The 21,060-nt window shown below is 36.4% G+C and overlaps 1 protein-coding gene across 1 annotated transcript in view; it reads right to left on the bottom strand.

The window, feature by feature from the left end:
* Positions 1 to 330: 330 nt before the first annotated feature.
* Positions 331 to 21,060, bottom strand: part of LEKR1 (leucine, glutamate and lysine rich 1) — a 77,775-nt gene continuing 57,045 nt past the window's right edge. Inside the window, exons 8-13 of the mRNA XM_072408015.1 lie at positions 18,042 to 18,119; positions 15,138 to 15,341; positions 13,885 to 13,978; positions 9,027 to 9,191; positions 4,445 to 4,744; positions 331 to 1,862 (exon numbers count right to left, since the gene is read on the bottom strand). Of these exons, the coding sequence (XP_072264116.1) occupies positions 1,464 to 1,862; positions 4,445 to 4,744; positions 9,027 to 9,191; positions 13,885 to 13,978; positions 15,138 to 15,341; positions 18,042 to 18,119 (1,240 nt within the window). The 3' untranslated portion in view covers positions 331 to 1,463. The remainder of the gene's footprint in view (positions 1,863 to 4,444; positions 4,745 to 9,026; positions 9,192 to 13,884; positions 13,979 to 15,137; positions 15,342 to 18,041; positions 18,120 to 21,060) is intronic.

Genomic DNA, 21,060 nt, shown 5'->3' with positions numbered 1-21,060 from the left:
AACTGCCTTTTCTAACTTGTCATTCTTAAAATAACAAGAGAGAAATCATATGCTCAGCCTGTACATACATATTTTACAAGAGCTATTGTCTAATCATGCTGAAGAGGTGTCAGCAGAAGGTATATTGCATAGTATGTGAAGTATGTTAATTTGGGGTATTCTGTACGTCATGTTACATTACTGAGAAGCAGCACTACTAGATAATCCGGAAATGACATTTAGATTAGTTATTAACTTATTGACAAGGCCTGGCAGAGAATGGATGGACATGGCACATTGTGGTCACATTGAATACATAGGATTGTTAGAAAAAATATTAATTATATAATTCAGTGATTCAAAAATATTTTATTGTTAAATAAACTAAAAAACATATAAAAATACTAAAAACAGAAAAGTTAATTTTACATACATATCTTTTTAATAAAATATAAGAAATGTTTAGTCCAATCAACATCATTCATACCAGTCAACTGTACATTTACTGTATATGTATTGTAATGAATTCAACAAGTAATATGAGTTTACTTCTATGACATACCTTTTACAGTCTTCATCCTCAGTATAGCTTGCAAGATTACTAAAAGCTGGCCTCCTAGGGTTGTGGTTCAGTTTCTCAATTCTGCCCCACTTCCTCTACACTTTTCTCTCTGCTTTATTGAACATGCCACTGTGACTGCCATTATTAGTAATTTAAAGTTAGGCTACAACATTTGGTGTAATATAGAAAGATTTTGCCAGCTAAGAGAGAATTCATGACCAAGCTGCATGGGCCTCCTAAATTGTGAGTTTTTGTAATCTCACATCTCCACTCACTACTTAATTTCATAGTGTTGAAGAAATCCTCCACCACCTTCCACACATTAAAGCCTAAGAGGGAACATAGTTCTCTAGGCCACCAGGACAGCATCCAGTAAAATGGTCAATGTAGTCAAATTCTTTTGGTGTACTTATGCATATAAAGGTAATCAACTGCTATGGATATTTAGTAATTAAAAACAGAGGGGGAAATATAATAGGTGCTCTTTTTAGAAGATATCCATACACATATAATAATGTCTCTGCCCTTACTCACCAGGTAAAAATAAATGTATTACTTCCATGGAGTGTCACTACTTCTATATTACATAGAGTTTGGGTACAAATGGGAATTGTGGCAGGGATATCTTGTCACTGGTGATCCCAAGAGCTTTATGCACATAGCTTGTGATGTAATTTTCCAGGAAACACACAAGCACACTGCATTTAATCAGCCTACGCATCACAGAGATTAGCAACTGCAAAAATGTTTGTAGCATAGAATCTGCTGTGTAGACCAAGCTGATATGGCTCTATGAAGTGCACACATTGGAAAACACTTCTGAGAAAATAGAAGTTGTTGTGGCACATAGTTGTTCCATCTACAGGTGAATCCAGTGCATCCTGTTCTGGGGCAAATGCATTGTATAACTGTAATTGCTTTGTCACAACTGAGTAGTATTTCTCCGGAGTACTGGAGTGATTTTTTGTCGTGCTTCAGTTAGTGAAGATGATCTCTCTTTTGGGGGATGTGGGGAAAGGAGTTTAGGTAAGATACTACCTGCACTAAGCCTGGGCTTATTCATGGTGGATATAGTGGACCCTGAAAGGCTCACCAGTGTGGTTCCATTACTTGATGATAAGTTCTGAGGATGTTTCAGATGTGCACTAGTCAATATGTGAGATGGCACTGCTTTCTCTGGAGTAAATGATCTCTGTGAAACTGGGAGGTTTGCATTACCTCTTTTTAGTTCAAACAACTGTTCCCTGGTCCGGGTCAAGGCTTCAGTGAGCTCATAACGTTCTTCACACTCCATGCGAACAGTTTCCTTAAGGAATGCATTCTGAAAAAGTAGATTTTATTATTATTATTATTATTAATAAACAGGATTTATATAGCGCCAACATATTACGCAGCGCCGTACATTAAATAGGGATTGCAAATGACAGACTAATACAGACAGTGATACAGGAGGAGAGAACCCTGCCCCAAAGAGTTTACAATCTAGTAGATTATTAATTTAATCTTAAAATGGTCAGACTCTCTATACTTTTAATTACCTTAATACATGTTCAGAAATGAAAATAAGAACACTAGCAAATATTTTACTCCTATTATGATAGTTTATTCAATGCCTAGCCATGATTTTGAGTAATACAGCAACTAGCTATAGTCTGATTTAAAACCCATTGTATGAGGCTTCACTGGGCAGTGCAGCAACCAGTTTGCCTAATGTACTATGGCATTAGGTCACACCAAAATGTTGTGTTGGTGTGTTTTGGAAAAATAAGGCTTTATCTGATTTTTGTGCAGAAATGCACTAACACATAAAAGTAATAACAAATGTAAACAAACTTGAACACACCAATACTACAACACATTTAAGATCACATGCACAACAACCTCCAGCACAGCCATGCAAGCAGCAACGTATGCTCTCTGGTTTAATAGAGTTCTCAGAATTACAACTTTACTTTTACTTCTATACAGTTTTTTTTATATGTGCATCATGTGCGACCTTTGAACTGCATATGATTTGGTAACCTTACATTTAAACAGGCAAGAATTATATTTATTACTTAGCATGCATGCACTTAACATGCTAGATCAAATCTGTAATTTTTGTAACAATCAGAGTCTAAACTGTCTTTAATATGATGCTCTTATGCATCATATTATCATGTTTACATCAATACTATTACAGGGAACAGTTGATCTGAAGTTGAGCACAGGTGTAGTGGAGAGGAGTGACATTGCATATACTGAGCATTCCTAGATTAAGTTTGGTGAGGTTGACTGAAGGCAATGTATCTATGGATATATTTTAAGAAAATGCTGATCTATTTCATAAAATCACACGATACCTATTACTTAGGTAATAGATTGACAACCATTTCATATAAAAAAATAAAACAATTTTAAACAGCAACAGAATTACAATGAACAGACAGCATGTCATGCTCACAGGTAAAACCTTTATTTTTATAGGGGAAAATGTCTGCCCTAATAACCCATCCGATGCTAGGCAAGCACTAAATCTGATACGATTAAGTGACCTAGTCACCTCTGCTACATGTAGGATATGATTGGCAAGGCTATTAGTGCAACTGAAAGCTAGAACAGGAATATTGAACAACTGACTGTCTAAGTGATACAAGCTTGTAATGGCATTTCTCAGAAGACCATCAAACATTTTTCAGTTCAGTTCCTAACAGAAATTATAATGATTGCTCATGAATGGAGACCATAGTTCACAGATTGACAATTTGTCATTCCATTTGATTTTCATTTCTTCAAATGGGACTGTAGTGTAATTTGCTTTAGGTATCGTACATAATTATTTCACATGATTTGATCAAAATATAATAACTCGTTACTGGTCTTGTGATTCATTTTCCACCACAGCGTCTAAGCAGTACAAATAACAGTGATATTTTGTAGGAAATGTAAGTTCTAAAAGGTAAAATCTCATTGGTTAATTGACCTTTATCCTCATCATGGCTTCCTCTGCTTTATTGAATGAATAAGCTTTTAAAATACCACAGCAAAAAGCCAACATCTTTTCATTATTAACAGGGTTTAAGTTAATCCATTCAATTAGTAGATATATTGGGCGTGATTTATTAAAGAGCTCCAAGGCTGGAGAGAATACACTTTCATCAGTGAAGCTAACAAATAGCAAATTACTTTGAAGAAATCAATTCCAGGTTTGCTGGATCACCCAGCTTTACTGAAGAAAGTGTATCCTCTCCAGCCTTGGAGAGCTTTAATAAATCAGGCCCTATAGGAAGAGAGAAGATATCTCTTTTGTCAGAAGAACAAATGTCCCTGTTGGAAGATTTGTCTGCTATAACTGTTCTGTTCTAAATTTTGGATTTATTTGGATAAAAGTTGGATAAAAGTTTCTTTTGGAAAAAAGTTATATCAGAGAGGAAGTGAGAAAAAAACACAACACATACAGCAATGAAATGCAGACAAGTGTTCTAGTTTATAGTGTTGTGAGAGATTTGTTACTTTACCACCTGTCCTGTTCTGGGCAAGTGCAGTTTTCAGACAGAGGGGTTTTTTAATCACATTTTGTTCTTTGATATGGTATTCTGGGTCCTCGGTATTTCAACAGAAATGGAATGGTGCTGCATGTACTCTATCTCACTCAAAAGGGCTTTATTTTAAAAACAGGGAATCTGATATTCCCTCAAACATTCTTGCAAGGTATTCTTCTAGGTCTATGTGTTTCAATGTCAGTAACTGATTCCAACCAGGGAATGTTTGAGGGAATGTAAAATTCCCTGTTTTGTAAATAGAGCCCAAAGTGTAAATACACATTATGGTTTTTTATATATTATTTTTGGCACCTTTTCTATTCCAAACTCAAATTAAATTGCAGTACTGACTGGGAGCCTATAATGTATTGTGGCTTCTTACCTCCTGCATGACTTGGTCTAGTTGATGTCTTAGCTGAGTACAGTTCATGCTCATTTCACTCAGTTGCTCAGCCTTTGTGTGAATGTCTTTTCTCATTTCTTCTAGAGAAGAGGTATTGTGTTCATAGTCTCTTTTTAAACGAACTTCCAACTCAGAGATTATTTTCTTAAGGTTGGCAATTTCAGTGTCTTTTGCTTGATTTTTCTCCAGAAGTCTTGTCTGGGCTTGCTGTAACTTCTTCTCCAGAATATTTATTTCAGCCTGCAGCTTTTCACATGCTCTGGATACTAGTTCTGGGATCTGCAAAATATAAAAACTGAATTATTTTGGTTTAGTGTTTACAGGGATTAGTACATAAAATATATTGTAAGGCAAGAATAGTACAATGTATACAGTAAATATTGTTACTATTATTAAAGGTATTACCATAAAACACTGTAAATACAATAAATAGGCATAAGAACACCAACCAGATTCAAGTTTTCAGTTATCCAATCAGATCAGATGAAATATAATGGGTTGCTACTGTAAACTTGCAATGCAATGAACCCAAAAAGTGTAAGTGTATACCAAAGCTTAAGGACCTGTAAACCAAAGCTAAAAAAAAATCTAGATTGATATAATCTTCATATCAAGATATAGGATTTACACTGCAACTAGAATTTACTAGGCAATGTGTATATGTGTTTGCAAAGGGGATCAGCAAATTAAAGATTATTTTACCAATGTGTTTAAAATCTTGCTCCAATCAGTTTGTAATTATCTAGGCATATAGGGGAAGCCATGCTAATTTTGCATAGTCTATTTGATTGCTGGTCTCCTAGAGAGGATCACTCCAACTTGAAAACATTGGATTCTCTACAGTTTCCAATGACATTAAACATCAGAATACTCTTAATAGTCAGAGACTAGGCCAACCAAGCTGCCATGTCTTTACGTCACAATAGAGGATAATGAATCTGTTTTTTTATTTAAGGCAGGCAAGGGTTAATTTTTTCCATGAAAAAATTAGTAAGCTTTGGTAAAGCTGACCTTTTCTTGTATTTTTTTGAAATGTGATACGCCAAATGTCATACTTCAGAAAAGTGGTGGTTTGAAGTGTGCTATCTTGTAATCACTAAATTACTAAAACAAAAGTAAACTGGAACCCAACCAATTCTCAATACATTGTAAAGTAATGCTGCATCCACACTCCAGCTGTTGATGGGAATTACAAAACATATTACTTATTACTGCTGAGAAACCTGCACAGACTATCACGACTAATCCTTTAAATACCTACTGAAGACTACAGTGACACATACAGCACAAGGTTTCCTGAAGAACACTTATGTTATCTTATTTACATTTTTTCAAATAATAGCTACATAAAATGTTGACATGGTTTGGAAGTAAATAGGCTTTTTAGGACAAAGTGTGTAGAAGTATTTCAGCCATTCAAACAATACTGCTTAAAGACGGAAACTGTACATAATCTACCTATTGGTTTGGCAATTTACAGTTTTAGGTCTGGGGCTTCAGGACTATAGCCATACCAGCATGATATTTTTTAATGGCTAGAAAAATGATCAGGTCTTCCCCCTATGGGCTCCAAAGCTTTCTTTGGTATATAAACATTTTTTAAACTACTAAAATGAATATTTGCTTTCTTGATATTTTAGTACCTTTTTTATGTGTTTGTAATAAAGTTTTTTTTTAATAAAAAATGTTAACCTAGTTTTGTTGCTTGGCTTCAATTCTTTGCCAGGGGGGAAATTGTATCATTTTTCTAGTTTGGATTTGGCGAATAACATATTGGAACCACCTGATTTTGTTTAATTTGTTTACCTTTGTTATTCTTCCCATTTCTTCCTCTTACTTTTTGAATGGCTACCTTACTATGTACCAAAAGAAGTTTGTTGTGATGTTTGCAGCACATTAAAATGCATGTAACATGTTTTTATGCATTTCCAGCTTATGGTAACTAGCATTACCTAACAGAACTCATTGTACTAGCACAGGACACAATAAAACACGCATAAATGCACCCGAAAAAAAATATTAAAATACATAACAATGTACAGAAAATGATGTGAATCCAGCCTAAGGAATGATTTTCATTTGTATGTAGTATGTATTTTTAGTAGACAACAATCTGCAGACAGTTCATATCAATATTTTACAAAAGCCAAAAATAAAAAATAGTAATGTAAATAAAAATGTAAAATAACATTGGCACCATGACTCCATTTTTTTCTGATTTCTATGGCATTTAACAGTGAGCCTCTGAATACATGAAGAAAAAAAAAACAAAATGTAACAAACCTTCCATCATTTTATTTCTGACTGCTCATCTAGGGTCCAGAAATGTACACAAGATGACAGGGATTTACAATCTGTTTACATCAGATGGTAATAACAAATGGATACTTGCCATCCTGTTTCCCCTGGCACATATTCATCTGTATTTGTATTTTAGGTTTTTATGATCCCACTCTGTTTGCTGAATGCTGCACACATTATAAAACAAGCCACTTGCCTCCTGATTCAATAGAAATTTGCAGGTGCACAGTCTTAATTGGATACAAACCCTTTTTTTTGAATGCCAGTAATATTCTATTAACCTACTGTGATTACCATATATCATGATGCATGAATATTGGAACATTGTACCCAATGAATAAAACAAGTCCTAGTATATATGCATTTAGAACCCAAGTTTTTCATTTACACATCTACTGAGTACAAATATCAGCAATCAGTCTTTAGGAAATTACAATTCATTATTAAATTACACATTTTTCAAAATATCAAAGGTTAGTAAAAGGTTGCAACATCATTTTCAAACACATATTAATGAACTTTACATGTACACATAGTTTTTTCACATGAAGCCAAAGCCAGTTCACATATATGAAGTAATAATTACCTGGCCAAAAAAAAGTTTTTAAGTATGCTGGGGTAGTGTTATGATCTGTGGTAGCTGGAACTGGTTAGGTCTAGGCCCAGCAACCAAAAAATGTCAAAAATGCCTTAAAATGCCCAAAAATAACCTGACCTGAATGGGCAGGTTTTTCATCAATTGATTTTGTCTTCCCTGATAGAATCGGCATTATCTAAGATGAATATGCCATGATTCATTGGGTTAAAATAGATAAAGAGTGGTTTTAGGAAGCATGACGAATGATTTTAAATGTGGATAAAACACCACAGAATCCAGAACCTTAACTCCATTGATAATTTTTGATGGAGAACACTTTATGCAGTGGTTTAGGATCATCAATACAAGATCTTGGATACAAATGAATGCAATTCTAGAAATAACTGTTGTGACATTGGATAGGCTTTCTGAAGCAAAACCATGGCAAATGCATGCTGTAATCAAAGCTAAAAAGTCGGTCCAATGAAGTAAGAGTGTGTGACTTTTTTGGCCAGGCAGTGTATTTAAGAAGATACACACTCACTTAGTGAGAAGGCTGACAAGAAGGTCAGAATTCACAATTATTTACCTAACAAAGCAAGGAACGTCTAGAAAATGCACCAAAGCAGTACTCTTTAAAATTTACTTTTTATCTTACAGTCGCCCTGAACACAGATGTCCTCTTCCTGACACATAAGTGTGTGGCTGCAGCCTCATAGGTGAATATCTGCAGTGTGAGATGTAAGGCATTGCTGGTCTCAAGAAATCTAGAGAAACATTAGGTGATGCTGCTTACTGTTCTCATTTCTGGAAAAAGGACCTGTTTAAAGGATTCAATTGCTTCTGCTTCGTTCTCTCTTTTTGCTCCTAAACAATTGCCCCATCTATTTTAAAATTACCATTCACCCATCAAGTAACTGGAAAAAGGTCCTTCTCCTACTACCTACCTCGTTTATCATAGCCTGGATACCTTCCTTACTAGAAACTACTTCTGCAGCTGCATTAAGATGGATTTATCAGTATCTGATTCATCCATGCAATTAATGTTACTTGCCTACTGACTTAGGACCTGATCATTTTATCACATATATAGCAGTATTTGTGGAAGTCCATCACTGCCAAGATATAACAAAGAACCTTAGGTGGAACCATTTTACAGCCCTCTCTTATCCAGCATGTGTTCCTGCTTGCCCCTTAGTAATTATTTTTTAGTGTCAGGAAAAAGAACAGTAAGTGCAGCTACAATGCAATCAAATGATGGAAAATACATTTAGGAAAAAAAGGCCATTTTGATTGGTTGTTCTGGCCTACAACAGTAAATTCTTACATTAAATTTAAAATCTGCAGCACCCAGTATGTGCAAAAAGGATGTGCAAGTGACATGCCAAGATGTGATTCATTCTTCTGACACTTTGTAATGATTACAGAAATTGAACAAAAAAGAAAACAAACAAACTTGTTACAGGAAGGAGATTTCAAATTAAAATGCACAGCTGAAAATGTTTATGCAGCTTGGTAACTAAACAGAGTGGTTTTAGTATCCTACAATACAAAAACTAGAGATCTAAAGATCTAAAGATCCAAAGATCCAGGGCTCACTTTGGCAGCCCTACAGTGGTAAAAGTGGGTTAACCAGAAGGGAACACATAAAAAGTGTGTTTTTTGACACACAAGTAAACAAACCTTTCCTTCGAGTTCATCATTCTTATTTTGGAGCCCCCTTATAACTTCGGTATGTCTTTGTCTCTCAATCTCTACATCCACGTTTGCTTCTTCACGAAGCCTCTGCTCCATTGCCTCAAGTTTCTGCATGAACTTTTGCCGTTGATTCTCTATTTCATTCTGGATCTATAAAATGAAAAGAACAATATAGTGAACACCATGCTTGTATCAGGTGAATTTGTTTCCTTAGCTGGTAAATGGGAAACACAAGAAAAATAGAATATGATGGGGTACATTAGGAGGTAACATGGCATCAAGATAATGTGGCATCAAGTAATCAGCAACAGTAAAGAGCATTTGATATACATGAAGTTTATTACATTGTGAAGTTTGAATTAATGGAATGTATTGAATAGGATAAACTCAGATTGAATTGGATTGAAATTCATATTCTGATGTCTATCAAGAAATTTGACAAGCCAGTTACAGCCCTAACTAAACCTAGTCACTGGTTTTGCAGGGCAGGGCCATTTTATTCAACATATATTGGCCATCAATCATTGATCAGAAATTCCTGTTTATTTGTCAGTCAGCAGGTGGGAATAGGAAGGAGAATACAACTGATAGAGAGGAAAAATGTTCCAGAGTCCCTAAAGACAGTGAAAAGACGTGCTCCCCTCTGCGGTGTATAGTAAAGAACAGATGAATGTATGTGAACAAAACAAAAAGCAATGTTAGTTGATATCAATATAGATCAGATTTCTGAATGTATGAAATCTGATCAATATCTAGTAGTGCATGGTGCTAGTCCGGGTAAAAGACCAATATTAGGGAGATGTCAGTCATTTACCATGCCATGTTCAAATGAAATATTGTATGGCAAGCTAAAGCTGAAGACCACTTTTTCAATAACAGAGACAATATTAGGTAGAACATTGTAAAAAGGACATATATGGAGAGGAAAAGGAAGAAAAAGAGAATTGGAGAGCATTGAAAAGTGAACAACAAAAATGGATATGATGTCTAGTAATACTATTGGAAAATCTAATCAGCTGCAAACAGCATTTACCCATAATAAAAATACATTTATGGGTGTTTCTGACCCTTAACTAGATACAGCCATATAAAGCACTCAAACACCAAATAAAACACAAGTGTGTGAATAAATAAATGTAACAGGATTGTGAGAATCCAACAAACAGTATGTTATCTGTTGATACACCAAGGCAGACATATTGAGGGTAGACATTTCCAGTGCACTAAATGTAGTTTGTAATATTAACACCACAGCAGGAACATACTTGTCACGCTGTGAGAAAATGTGGGCTCTGCACACAGAATGACACAGGAAATCTAAAATTACATTCAATTTCTAGGTACTAAATGTACATTACAAAGATTATCAAAAGCCCCTAAACTAAGCGTGTATTCTGCAAACAGGCAGAAAATATGGTTTTCTTGGTTTGTTCCTAATTTATAAATAGTACTTCGTTTAACTGACAGCATCATCATTGTCAACAACACTTCCAGTAAAAGACTGGTCTGAATGGTTTAACGATCTCTGTAAGTGCTGCAGAGACATTTTCAATAAGTAACATGATAATAAAACATTCTTTCAGAATTTCCATTTATTGTCTTCTGAAGCAGGTATCTAAACACAGTTGTGTCAAAGACACAATGAATGAGGTTGAATATTCCTGCCTTGTTTGATTTGAGTTTAAACATAAAATATCACAATATACAGACAGGTGAGCCATCTGTGTAAAAAGAGAGTGGACAACTTTAGGGAGGTTGCGACATCATAGTCTTCTGTTTTCAAACCGGTTATAACAAAGTGCTGTCATATTGGCTCAATGTGTGCTTGTTCCAATGATATACTTGGATATACATGAATTTCTTTACCCTACATGCAATAGAATTAAATACAAGGTAGGAAATCACAGCCCTGCACATTTGACTTTCTGTCTAAGCTTCTCTTCAGTATTCTACTGAGCTGAATCCACATGAAAAGAATACAGGGGATTCATGTTTACTGCATAATGCCAAGCTCTTGCAGTCCTAACTATTAAAGCTGCCATTAATCCTTGCTCTTCTTGGAACAATATTCCCTGCCATCATCAAGGTCCGCAACAGTTCTGAGAGAGAGTTATGGAGGCATCTGTCCTGTGTAAAGAATGGTCCCATACACAATGGGCAGTGGATTCATTGCTCCTGATTAGCCCAGTTTTTAGACACACACTACACTTTTAGCAAGCCAATCTGTTTGTGTGTACTTTTATTAATTGTATAATTTTTTAATCTTGACAAACTGGCAGGGAACATGCTGTATGCTGTACATAAGTTCCCAAAAACTTCATAGCACCTTGTCTTAGTACATAGCGCTGAACCCTGATGCATGCAGTGTTCTGGATCTTGGGAGTAGTTATGCTAATGACAAAATGCTTTTATGGGTAGATGCCAGTCTAAAGAATTCAGCATTCCTTGACAGAATGCCATGGCATGCAGTTCATTCTAGACAATGCCCACATGTAATGTTGAGCCTTCTTGATTAAAAGAACTAAAATCCAATTAATGAAATGGTGGACCAGGTACAGTAAGGCGAAAAGGATTAGATAATTCTGGATGTCTCAGGCAGGAAATGAAGTGAGTTCCATCTAACTTGATGCATAAATTAGTTTGTACAACTGTGCAAGACTAATAGTAAGGCTGATTCCCTTACACTACTTTTGTTGCAAATATTAGGTATGTTTAGGCACTCTTGAGGTTTGGTTAGAACACAAAGAATAAAGGTTGGAAACCAGGAAAAGGATAGAAGAGATAAGATAGATAAGGAGACAGAGAGGAAACTGATTGTCTTGGGAAGGAAGCCTCAGCAGCATTATGTGCTTGTTTTTTCATAGTAATCTAAGTGGTAAGGATGTAAGTGTCCATTTGTCTGGATGTGTGTACCGCATTTTTGCACAATATGGCAGACTTACTTGCCAAAGAAACCCATCCAGTATAGCAATAGCTACAATCTCCCTCATCTCTGCTTCATTGCAACTAGCTCATTCTCCTGGTCTTTTTCAGGTTCATTTTCCTTGGCTACTTTAACTGACCAGGCTGAAAAAAATGTTACTCCCGCACAAGTACATCGGAATTAAATTTATCCTGGCACCATAATCAAGCAGAAAGTGTACGCTGAGTTGTACATTAATAAGAACCATTGCTGGCATTGCCAAAATACATATAAAGTCCTACCTGCCAGCATTATTTTTGTTTTTAGATTTCATTCCACTTTAAAAAAAACTAAAAAAAAATGGAACCAGCTAACAGCCTCAATAGAAGAAATATATACATATATTTCTAGAAAAATAACTCAATAGCATTTATTTCAGTAATTTACAGTGTCAGCACATTATGTTTGCTTTTTAGAGTAGATAAAATCATTCACTTGTGTCTGTGTCATTGATCTCATCTATTATTCCTGCAGCAGTTACTCAAAATATAATAGAAGACAATCCACGCTTCAATGTTCTTTTAGACCGATAGAGGAAAACAACTGGAGGAAAACCACACAAATACTGCAAAGGTCAAGCAGACCCTGTCCCTAGTACTGAAACTGAAACAATGATGTTAAAGGTTTGATTTACAAATATATCAGGCAGTAGAATATAAAATAAATATATGTATGTATAACATTCATTTAGTAGTCTGTGTAGTTGTAGTGATAGTGCTTTAGGACCCCTTGCTTGCTGCATACATTGCAGCATTACATTTTTTTTTTTACCAAACCTTCGAAATAAACCTTCTAATTTCTTATATATCGGCATGATTATATATAAAATATTTGGATAAAGAAAATTGTTATTGTCTCCAAGTTTACTTCCGGCTATGATTGGAATTCATTTCTCAACTAATCCTAAAAATAATTGCAGTGTATAAAGGTATGTGATTTGTTTGTGGGGGGTGTTTTATAAAAACAATCTGCCATATTTTTCACTATACTAGGTATGCCACTGAGTCTGAGACCCCAGCAGACTGACACACCCCATACCCAGTGCTCCACTTAGCAAATCTAACTCCCTTGAACAAAGCTATTTATTGGAGCACTGGAAAGCGGCAATGTCAGAAAGGTAGAGACTCAGACTAGTGTAGTCAGCAGTGTTCTGACTCTCTAATGTGAAGTATTTTAACCCATACTGCAGCGCTGTTGCTGATAATACTGCACTAGAAAAAGTGTGCATGTTCATTAAATATGTAAGTGCACATTGGTGCAGTGGGGGCGAGTACAAAAATGCAGGTGGATGCAATGGCAGGGAATGTAATAGTGCATCTGGGATAAGTGTTGGTGAGCAAAATAGTGCATGCCCTGTGTAGTAATCGTGAGTATGCTGACTGCCTTACCGTAAGAAATATGGAAGTGTCAACCAGGCATTAACAAAAGGGCCCCTTGATCGGGAGTGGTTTTAAATTTGTATTGTCCCACTTTTTCAACATGTTAACAGCAATGTGTATTTGTTTATAAGGAAGGACACTGCAGGGGTATAAAAAGGGAGCACTTTGTTTCACACATTGGGCCTGATTTATTAAAGCTCTCCAAGGCTGGAGAGAATACACTTTCATCAGTGAAGCTGGGTGATCCAGCACATCTGGAATGGATCTGGTAAAGAATTGAAAACATTTGCTAAAAAAATAGCAAATTACTTTTAGGAAATCCATTCCAGACTTGCTGGATCACCCAGATTTACAGATGAAAGTGCCTTGGAGAGCTGTAAAAAATCAGGCCCATTATGTAATTAGATAAGCAGAGCATGCTGGAGCATGTGCTGTATCAAAGAGCTACTAAAAAGGTACTATCTATCAATATGAACACACCCATGGGTGCTCTTGCTTGTACCTTTGTCTCCCAGCTGTCATCAGACTGCATTCTCTGTTTCAGGGTTTCCTGGAGTTGCTCAATTCTATTCTGATATGAAATCACCTGCAATTCCCTAAAAAGAATGGTAAAAATAACAAATTATGTAACCATAATCTATCCCAAGTCAATAAGTCCTGCAACAAATTTTAGAAAATGAGCACTGCCAGCTGATGCAGGAAAATGGGTAGCAAAGCACTGGAAGCATTTTGGCAGCATCAGGATTAGGGATTTCATGATTATCTCTGCTGTGAGGCTTCACATCTGTTTATGATCAGATCGGCCGCATGACATCTTAACAGTGTTAAAACATATTAGTTTATTAGGTGAACACATTAGATGACAGACCCTAGGTCTATTCAAAATTTATTTTAAAGGAAACTCATCATGAAAGTAACATTTTCAGTAGATTATAAATAGCAAACACCTGTATTTCTCAACACAGGATTAGTTTAAATATATAAAACAGATTCTAATAAGACCCTAGTTGTCAGTTAAATGTGTGAATCTGACTGGCAGCATTGTGTAAGCCAGTAAGTTCTTAACAGATTTTGTAATTGCCATTTTCCAGTCCAATTTAACTTTTATAAAAAATATATATATATTTACCTGGACCATTATGTATGAATTGAGCTGATTGCACAAACCATCCCACAAACCCAACAAGACAGTACCACCAGCAGGTTTCCCCAACCCCTCCTTTCACTGTCCTATTTTCCCACCAAACCTCCAGACCTACACACAGCCCTATGGAAATTTAGATTTATGAAGTTTTAATGCAATAACATGGCTTTACTATCAAACCCAATTTTGCAGATAAAAAACATTGGTATAGAAACTGAAAAATAGATATCAGTGACATGTCTTAGGGCTACTACATATTTTCACTTCTGATCTGATAAAACATATGGATCTGAAATGCATCTATAGAGTTTATCAGCCAACCAACCATAATTGACAATTTTTTTCACTACTGTTGTGGATAAATCTGATTTCTATCCCAGAAAGGGAACTTTGTACAGTGATGTGGGACTTCCGTCTGATTACGGATCACAAAATCAAAAGCTGTGCTAAAAAAGGGTTTGCTTTTGTCTACCAGGCCTTGGGAAATTTTGATTTCAACAGAAACACTAAACCTGTGCTGTAAATGGAGTAATGGTTATTTCAGGTGTATATCACATGAAAGTACCATGGCCTAAGTTATGCATGAAATAATCGTGGAAACAAACAAGCACCTTTCTTGCTGCAAGTGAGTAACTTCTTGCTGTGTTTGCTTTAAAACTTCATTCAATGTTCCCAGTTCACTCTCCAGGTGCTGAGCACTTCTTCGGTAATTGTCTTCTGTGCTTGCTATTTTGGTGATTTCTTTCTGTAACTGCTGGCACTTCTGCTGAAGAAGTATCACAGAATCTTCTTTCTCCCTCAGTTCCTTTGTAAGCCTTAAGGTAGAAAAACATCATAGCTATGTAATCAAGAAATAATAGGTTTCCACATAAACGCTTGCACAGTGGATATGGTACAATACCTGAGAAGATAAGCGTGTTTCATTAGAAAAATGTATACTAGTTGGAATAGGTATAAGAAAACTTTAGATACAGGCAGAGTAAAGCTACGTACACACGTCAGATTTTTATCGCCCGATAATCGGCATCGGCCAATTATCGGGCGAAAAACTGCCGTGTGTACAGTCGGTGTCGTCCATCGTCCGGACGACCGACCTGCCGGATCCACGGCAGGGTGCCGCTCCGTCGCTCTCCCCCTCCCCTCTCCATAGAGCATGAACGGTGCTGTATGTACAGCACCGTTCATGCATCGTGCACTCCCTTGTCGTTGGAAAGGATCGTGAAAGATCCTTTCCAACGACAAAAATTGGCAGTGTGTACGCAGCTTAACTCCAGCAATTAACCTCTGATTAGAGTGTGAAAGGGTGGGGGCCTTTTATTGGTGTCTGAACCAACACTGGGGGGATGTTCCTTAATTTCTTGCCCTGCTCATCCATGCCACTTATACAAAAAGTGAAAGAAACTCTGCAACAGGAATGCAAATAAAACCTGGCAGCAGTTCTAATCCTTTTATTTTACAATAATTTATTTTTGCCTTCTGTATCTCCACTAGACAGACTTCTTGTCACTGAAACATTAAATCTAAGAAAACCTACCGCTGAGAGACACATAGAAAGCAAAAAGTAACAGAGATTTCATTATTTCGCTGATCTATCAAAAATGGTAAAAAAAAAGTTTTAGCTGAAGATGGACCCTACATCCTCCTGTTATCTAGCTGTGATTCAGATGGTCTTTGTATGACATTTCTATCCCATTTATGCTTTTGGCTTTTGTTTAGTTGTGTCAGTACAAATGAGACATGTATTATAAATATTATTATATATGACTTAATTTAGAAGATTCCCATGAAGAAGAATGAACACCATTAATGTATCAGTGTAACATTCAAAATAAAAGAAATGGTAGTTATGCCTAAGCAACCTTTCTAAAATGTGTATATTGCTGTGATGACTTCCTGAGAATAGAAGTGCACTTCACAGTATTTGAGTGTGCTTAGGAATCCCTGCATCTGCAGCCTCATAGCTGTGTATCTGCAATGTGAGATCTAAGCCACTGCTGCCTCTGACTGCTTATCTAAGCAAATCAGTAGTAAAATGTAGTAATGACACGTCGATGCTGCTTTTTGTTCTCCTTGCCAACGCTCTGACATTAGGAAGCAAACCTCTGTCTCTATCAAGATGGCTGTCTTCACACAAAAACACAGTGCAAGACAAAGCACGGTAAGTCAGTAATGGGAAAAAGATCAGCTGCGGGGAAACCACAGGTAATACTAGTCAATATTCCCTTACCCTTACCCTGTGTTTCTAGGCACAACTCTCAATATTCAGTTCTTCTTTAAGAAAACACTGAAATAAATACATGAACCAAGAGCTAGTTAAAAGCTAGATCAACACCCCAATCTATTTAGCTGCATGGAAGTTATTTATAATCTGTCCTACGCATTGGCATATTTGCCAGTTACTCAGAGAAAAAAGTACTGTATGCATTTTAAGGCAAGTAGATATACTACAAATAATTAAAATAAATTTGTTAGAACTGTTTTACCTGCCAAATTATGTTTAATTGTATTCAGTATGCAATGGGAAAATACCCACCCTCCCCCAAGCAGCATAGATGAGACCCTAACCTCCATTGCTGTAGCAATAGAGCTTAGGTAAGAGAACTTCCAACCTGATAACTGGACAATAAGGAAACAGTGGCACACTGATAAGATTATCCACTTCTACTTTTGTCAACGTTTCCTGCAGCACACTGTTAAGCAACATACAGATAATTCTTGCATGAGATGAACGGTCGCGCTTGGTGAAAACCGGACTTGTACAGTGGTCCCCAATGTCATTTATTAATGTGACATGACGGATCGATGAACAGCCAATTGGGAATGACTGTTGTGCACCCCTATGGAGGAGAGCACAGCGATTCTCACCCATCTGGTGCTGTGTGTACAGAACTCATTTGTTTATCTGTCACTGGAAATGATCAAAAACTATTGTTTCCAGCAACAGTTATTGACATTATTTATTACTGACATTGCTTATCAGGTCCTAATGCAAGTCTTTCCTCTCCCAGTCTTTGTGTTGCCAAACTGGGGATTACAAGAAGCTAGTATAAAAAATGGATCCCATTAGCTGCATAAACAAAAAAGAATACTGTTCACCAAGAACTTAACTTTATTAAACAGTATTTTATTATACCGATCTAGAATTAGGTTTCAGTTGCTTTCCTGTGTCACAAATATTACTAAAGATAAGTACCGGTAGGTATGCTGAAAACTTTGCTTATAATAAGTAGCAAAATTTACTGGCATTTTTCAGTGGGGTGTTGTAAACATTTTGCAGTCACGCACACTTTCATGTGTGGTCACTCACATCCACAACGACCTAGATAGCTATTAGAATCACATCATACTGAGGATCTTCATGACCCATGCTGTCACTTGTTGGCCACTTGGGAATATTATCCCTGTATCAGATCCAGCCATCCAGGGCAGAGTGTCAGAGAGCTTTAACATTAATTTCTGTAAATGTCTGCTGGCACAATCAGGATTGCCTATTATATTAAACACAAAACGTCTACCTCAATGTACTGCTTTCATTATCATATTCCATTCTCTGTAGCTTTGTCTGGAGATCAGTGACCTCTTTTGACTTCATTCTGTAAAAGGAAAGCAAATGGAAAATGGAAAAAAAAACAAAAACAAATTACCAGGATAGTATTATACACTTCAAAAAAAATTCTACAAAATTATCTTACACACGTGTGTGTGTCATGTAAATTAAAAAGATCCTGTGGCAAAATTCCATCTGTAGTGCCTAGGTATGGTTAGCAACAAAAATTGTGTAATTTATGTATAGCAATAATAAAAAGAATAAACCAACAAAGTTATAATTGTGTGTACCAACTGTCTGCTGGTTCTAGATATCTGCAGCGTGGTTCTAAAATGACATTTCTTTAAGGAAAAATACTCCTTAAAGAAATGTCATTTTAGAACCAGGAATAAATTATGATATCTGATAAAAGCTCTTTTTTGTCTTATTTTTGCACAGCAGTTCACCTGTTGCCTTCATTAGTACAAAGTTTAGTATGCGTGCTGTATGTGGATAACAACCTGTAGAAGTATGTGGTATTCAATAGCTACTAATTACAAATGTGTTTTTCATTTATGTACAGTGGGCGGCCTAATGAAATCCATTGCCCACAAACTAATGTCTGCAGTCATACTTTGTTTCATATTCCTGATTTATCCCAGAAGACCCTGTTGCCTAATACTACTAATCATTTTTTTCTTTTTAAAATTTTGGGAAGCTCATAACTACTGCAAAGACCGAGCTGTGCAACAGTAAGAAATATTGGGTTGTGTGATTATGGGCTCAACATTACTGCGGGTAACCAGAATAAATTGTGGTTGCAGCTTTGGTACAAATCTTCAAACAACAACCATGTGATGAAAAGCCAACCTGTTGTTTTGTGTTTTGTGAGCATTTTAAGGAACACTACATAGCTATATAGATTCACACTGTTACATATGTATTTTAGCATGTGATAAAACATGTGAATAGGACTAAATAATTTCTCTAATAAACTGCTTAAAGAGGACCTATCATCCCATTTTTAATAAATAAAAGAATGGCTATCCCTTTTACATAATAATTTTTATTTAATTTTGTTACCTTTTTGGGGGAGGTCCTTTCCCCTTCCATCTTTATCACCATGTCAGTAAAGATTAAAGGAAAAATCTGCAGCCTTCTGGGATACTTATCTGAGATCAGGCATGCGTCTGGGGTCATTCCTCTAATGTAAAAAAAAGTGTTTGATCTCACACATGTGCAGTGAGTTTGCTATTCTTTTTTTCACATATGGAGGAAAACCCGATCATGCACAGCACAGCCATGTTAGGAAGGCCCTGGAAGAAAGACGATGCAAGAGCTGGATGGAATAGTGAGTCTTTCACAGGTATGCAGGTTTTAGCCGGTCGCACCACTCAGCATTTTTCTGTAAACCTACAGCTTCTTCCCATCCAGTTTAAAAATAATTCTGGGGAGGATACGAGGTAGGGTATGTATTTTTTTTTTAATGGCAGTTCTGCTTTAACTGCCGATGAACAAGCCAAATAGAAAGCAAAAGGAATTTCTACTTTATATCTAATTAATTGTTATCCAGCTTAGAAACAGACAAAAGTGAACAAGCCCCTAAAGAACCATTATTTTCATAACTGTGGGTGTACAGTACATTCTCTGCAACAACCACACACAGACCCCTAAAATAGTGGCAAGAAATCCCCTGCAATGGGTATAAATACCAATGTAAACATGCCAATAGATACTCAAGATATACACCACATGAGGAGGTACTTAGAAAACACTCCAGGTTTTGGAAAGGAGAGCATACTATATTACCAGAACCTATGATTTGCTCATAAGTGGAAAAGAAACAGGTCCACTTAACTGCCAGATTGATGCTTATACAGTTATTCCTTTCTTAATGACCAAGGCTCTTTCTTAGGACTTGGTCTTAAAGCGAATTGGTTGTTAGGTTAGGAGCTCATTAAAAAGATGGTCTCCAGTGCTATGAATGATCAGCACGTGTCAATATCGGAATTACTGACAGCCTGCAAAACCAATTATGGAACACGTAGTATGGTGCATAGGATGGAGTAGAGAAGAGTGGAGAAGAGTTGCTGCTCAACCATACACTGCACAGTTCTTGTACAGTGTACTCGTCAAACAGCTGGTCATAAGTCCAAGGCATTGTTAAGCAAGTTGGTAAGTCATAAACATCTATTCCCTATTTCCAACCTTGAGGGAAATACATTATTGTTCTGGGTGTGATTGGCATGTGACAATCTCTCCTTCTTCCCACAATGCAATAATTGGTGCACCTTCACCTACAAATAGCTAACCTAAGCAGAAGGCCTTAACAATCAGAATATACTCAGCATCATGTGCTGGGCTTTCTGAAACATTAAACCTGTAGAAGAAAGGCTATGGTAAAGCAGGAAATTGACCTAGTCTTTAAATATTAATTTTTTTTGATGTATGGGTAACACTGTGAGTGTTTTGCATGAAAGGGGTTTACAGCAAATACACCAATTTCATGACATAATCAACATCATGAGACAGAAGAAAGCTCTACCCAACAGACGACAACAGATGTGACTCAGAATTACTCTACATTCCTCAAACAGTTATTACCTTTGTAAGCACCTAATCTAGCAGATATTTATCCCTCCCAACACACACTTAAGACATCATATGTTAGCAGTCCTACGTAACAGCTATGAGCACCGTGTGCATCATTATTTAGCGAACCTAATCCGACACATGTCTCTTATAAAAAACTTCTAAGCACAAATATGTGTTACATATTCTGAGGTTTATCAAAGTCAGAAAAAAAATACTAAGTGAAAGAACAATCTGTAATAAACTATTTATCTGCAATGCACCCCAATATGTCCATAGATAAATTGGAAACTGTCCTGCTGCTGGCCAATTTTTTAGTGCTATATCATCATCCGCAGTATCTACATACATCCTATAGTAAAATCTGAGCATATGCTTTTGTCGGAGCTGACTCCTAATTTGTATACTATAACACC

This window comes from Pyxicephalus adspersus, chromosome 4, assembly GCF_032062135.1.
Source record: "Pyxicephalus adspersus chromosome 4, UCB_Pads_2.0, whole genome shotgun sequence".
In the NCBI taxonomy this organism is placed as follows: domain Eukaryota; kingdom Metazoa; phylum Chordata; class Amphibia; order Anura; family Pyxicephalidae; genus Pyxicephalus; species Pyxicephalus adspersus.
The sequence above is the reverse complement of the archived record's forward strand: the minus strand, read 5'-3'. Positions and strand labels throughout refer to the sequence as shown.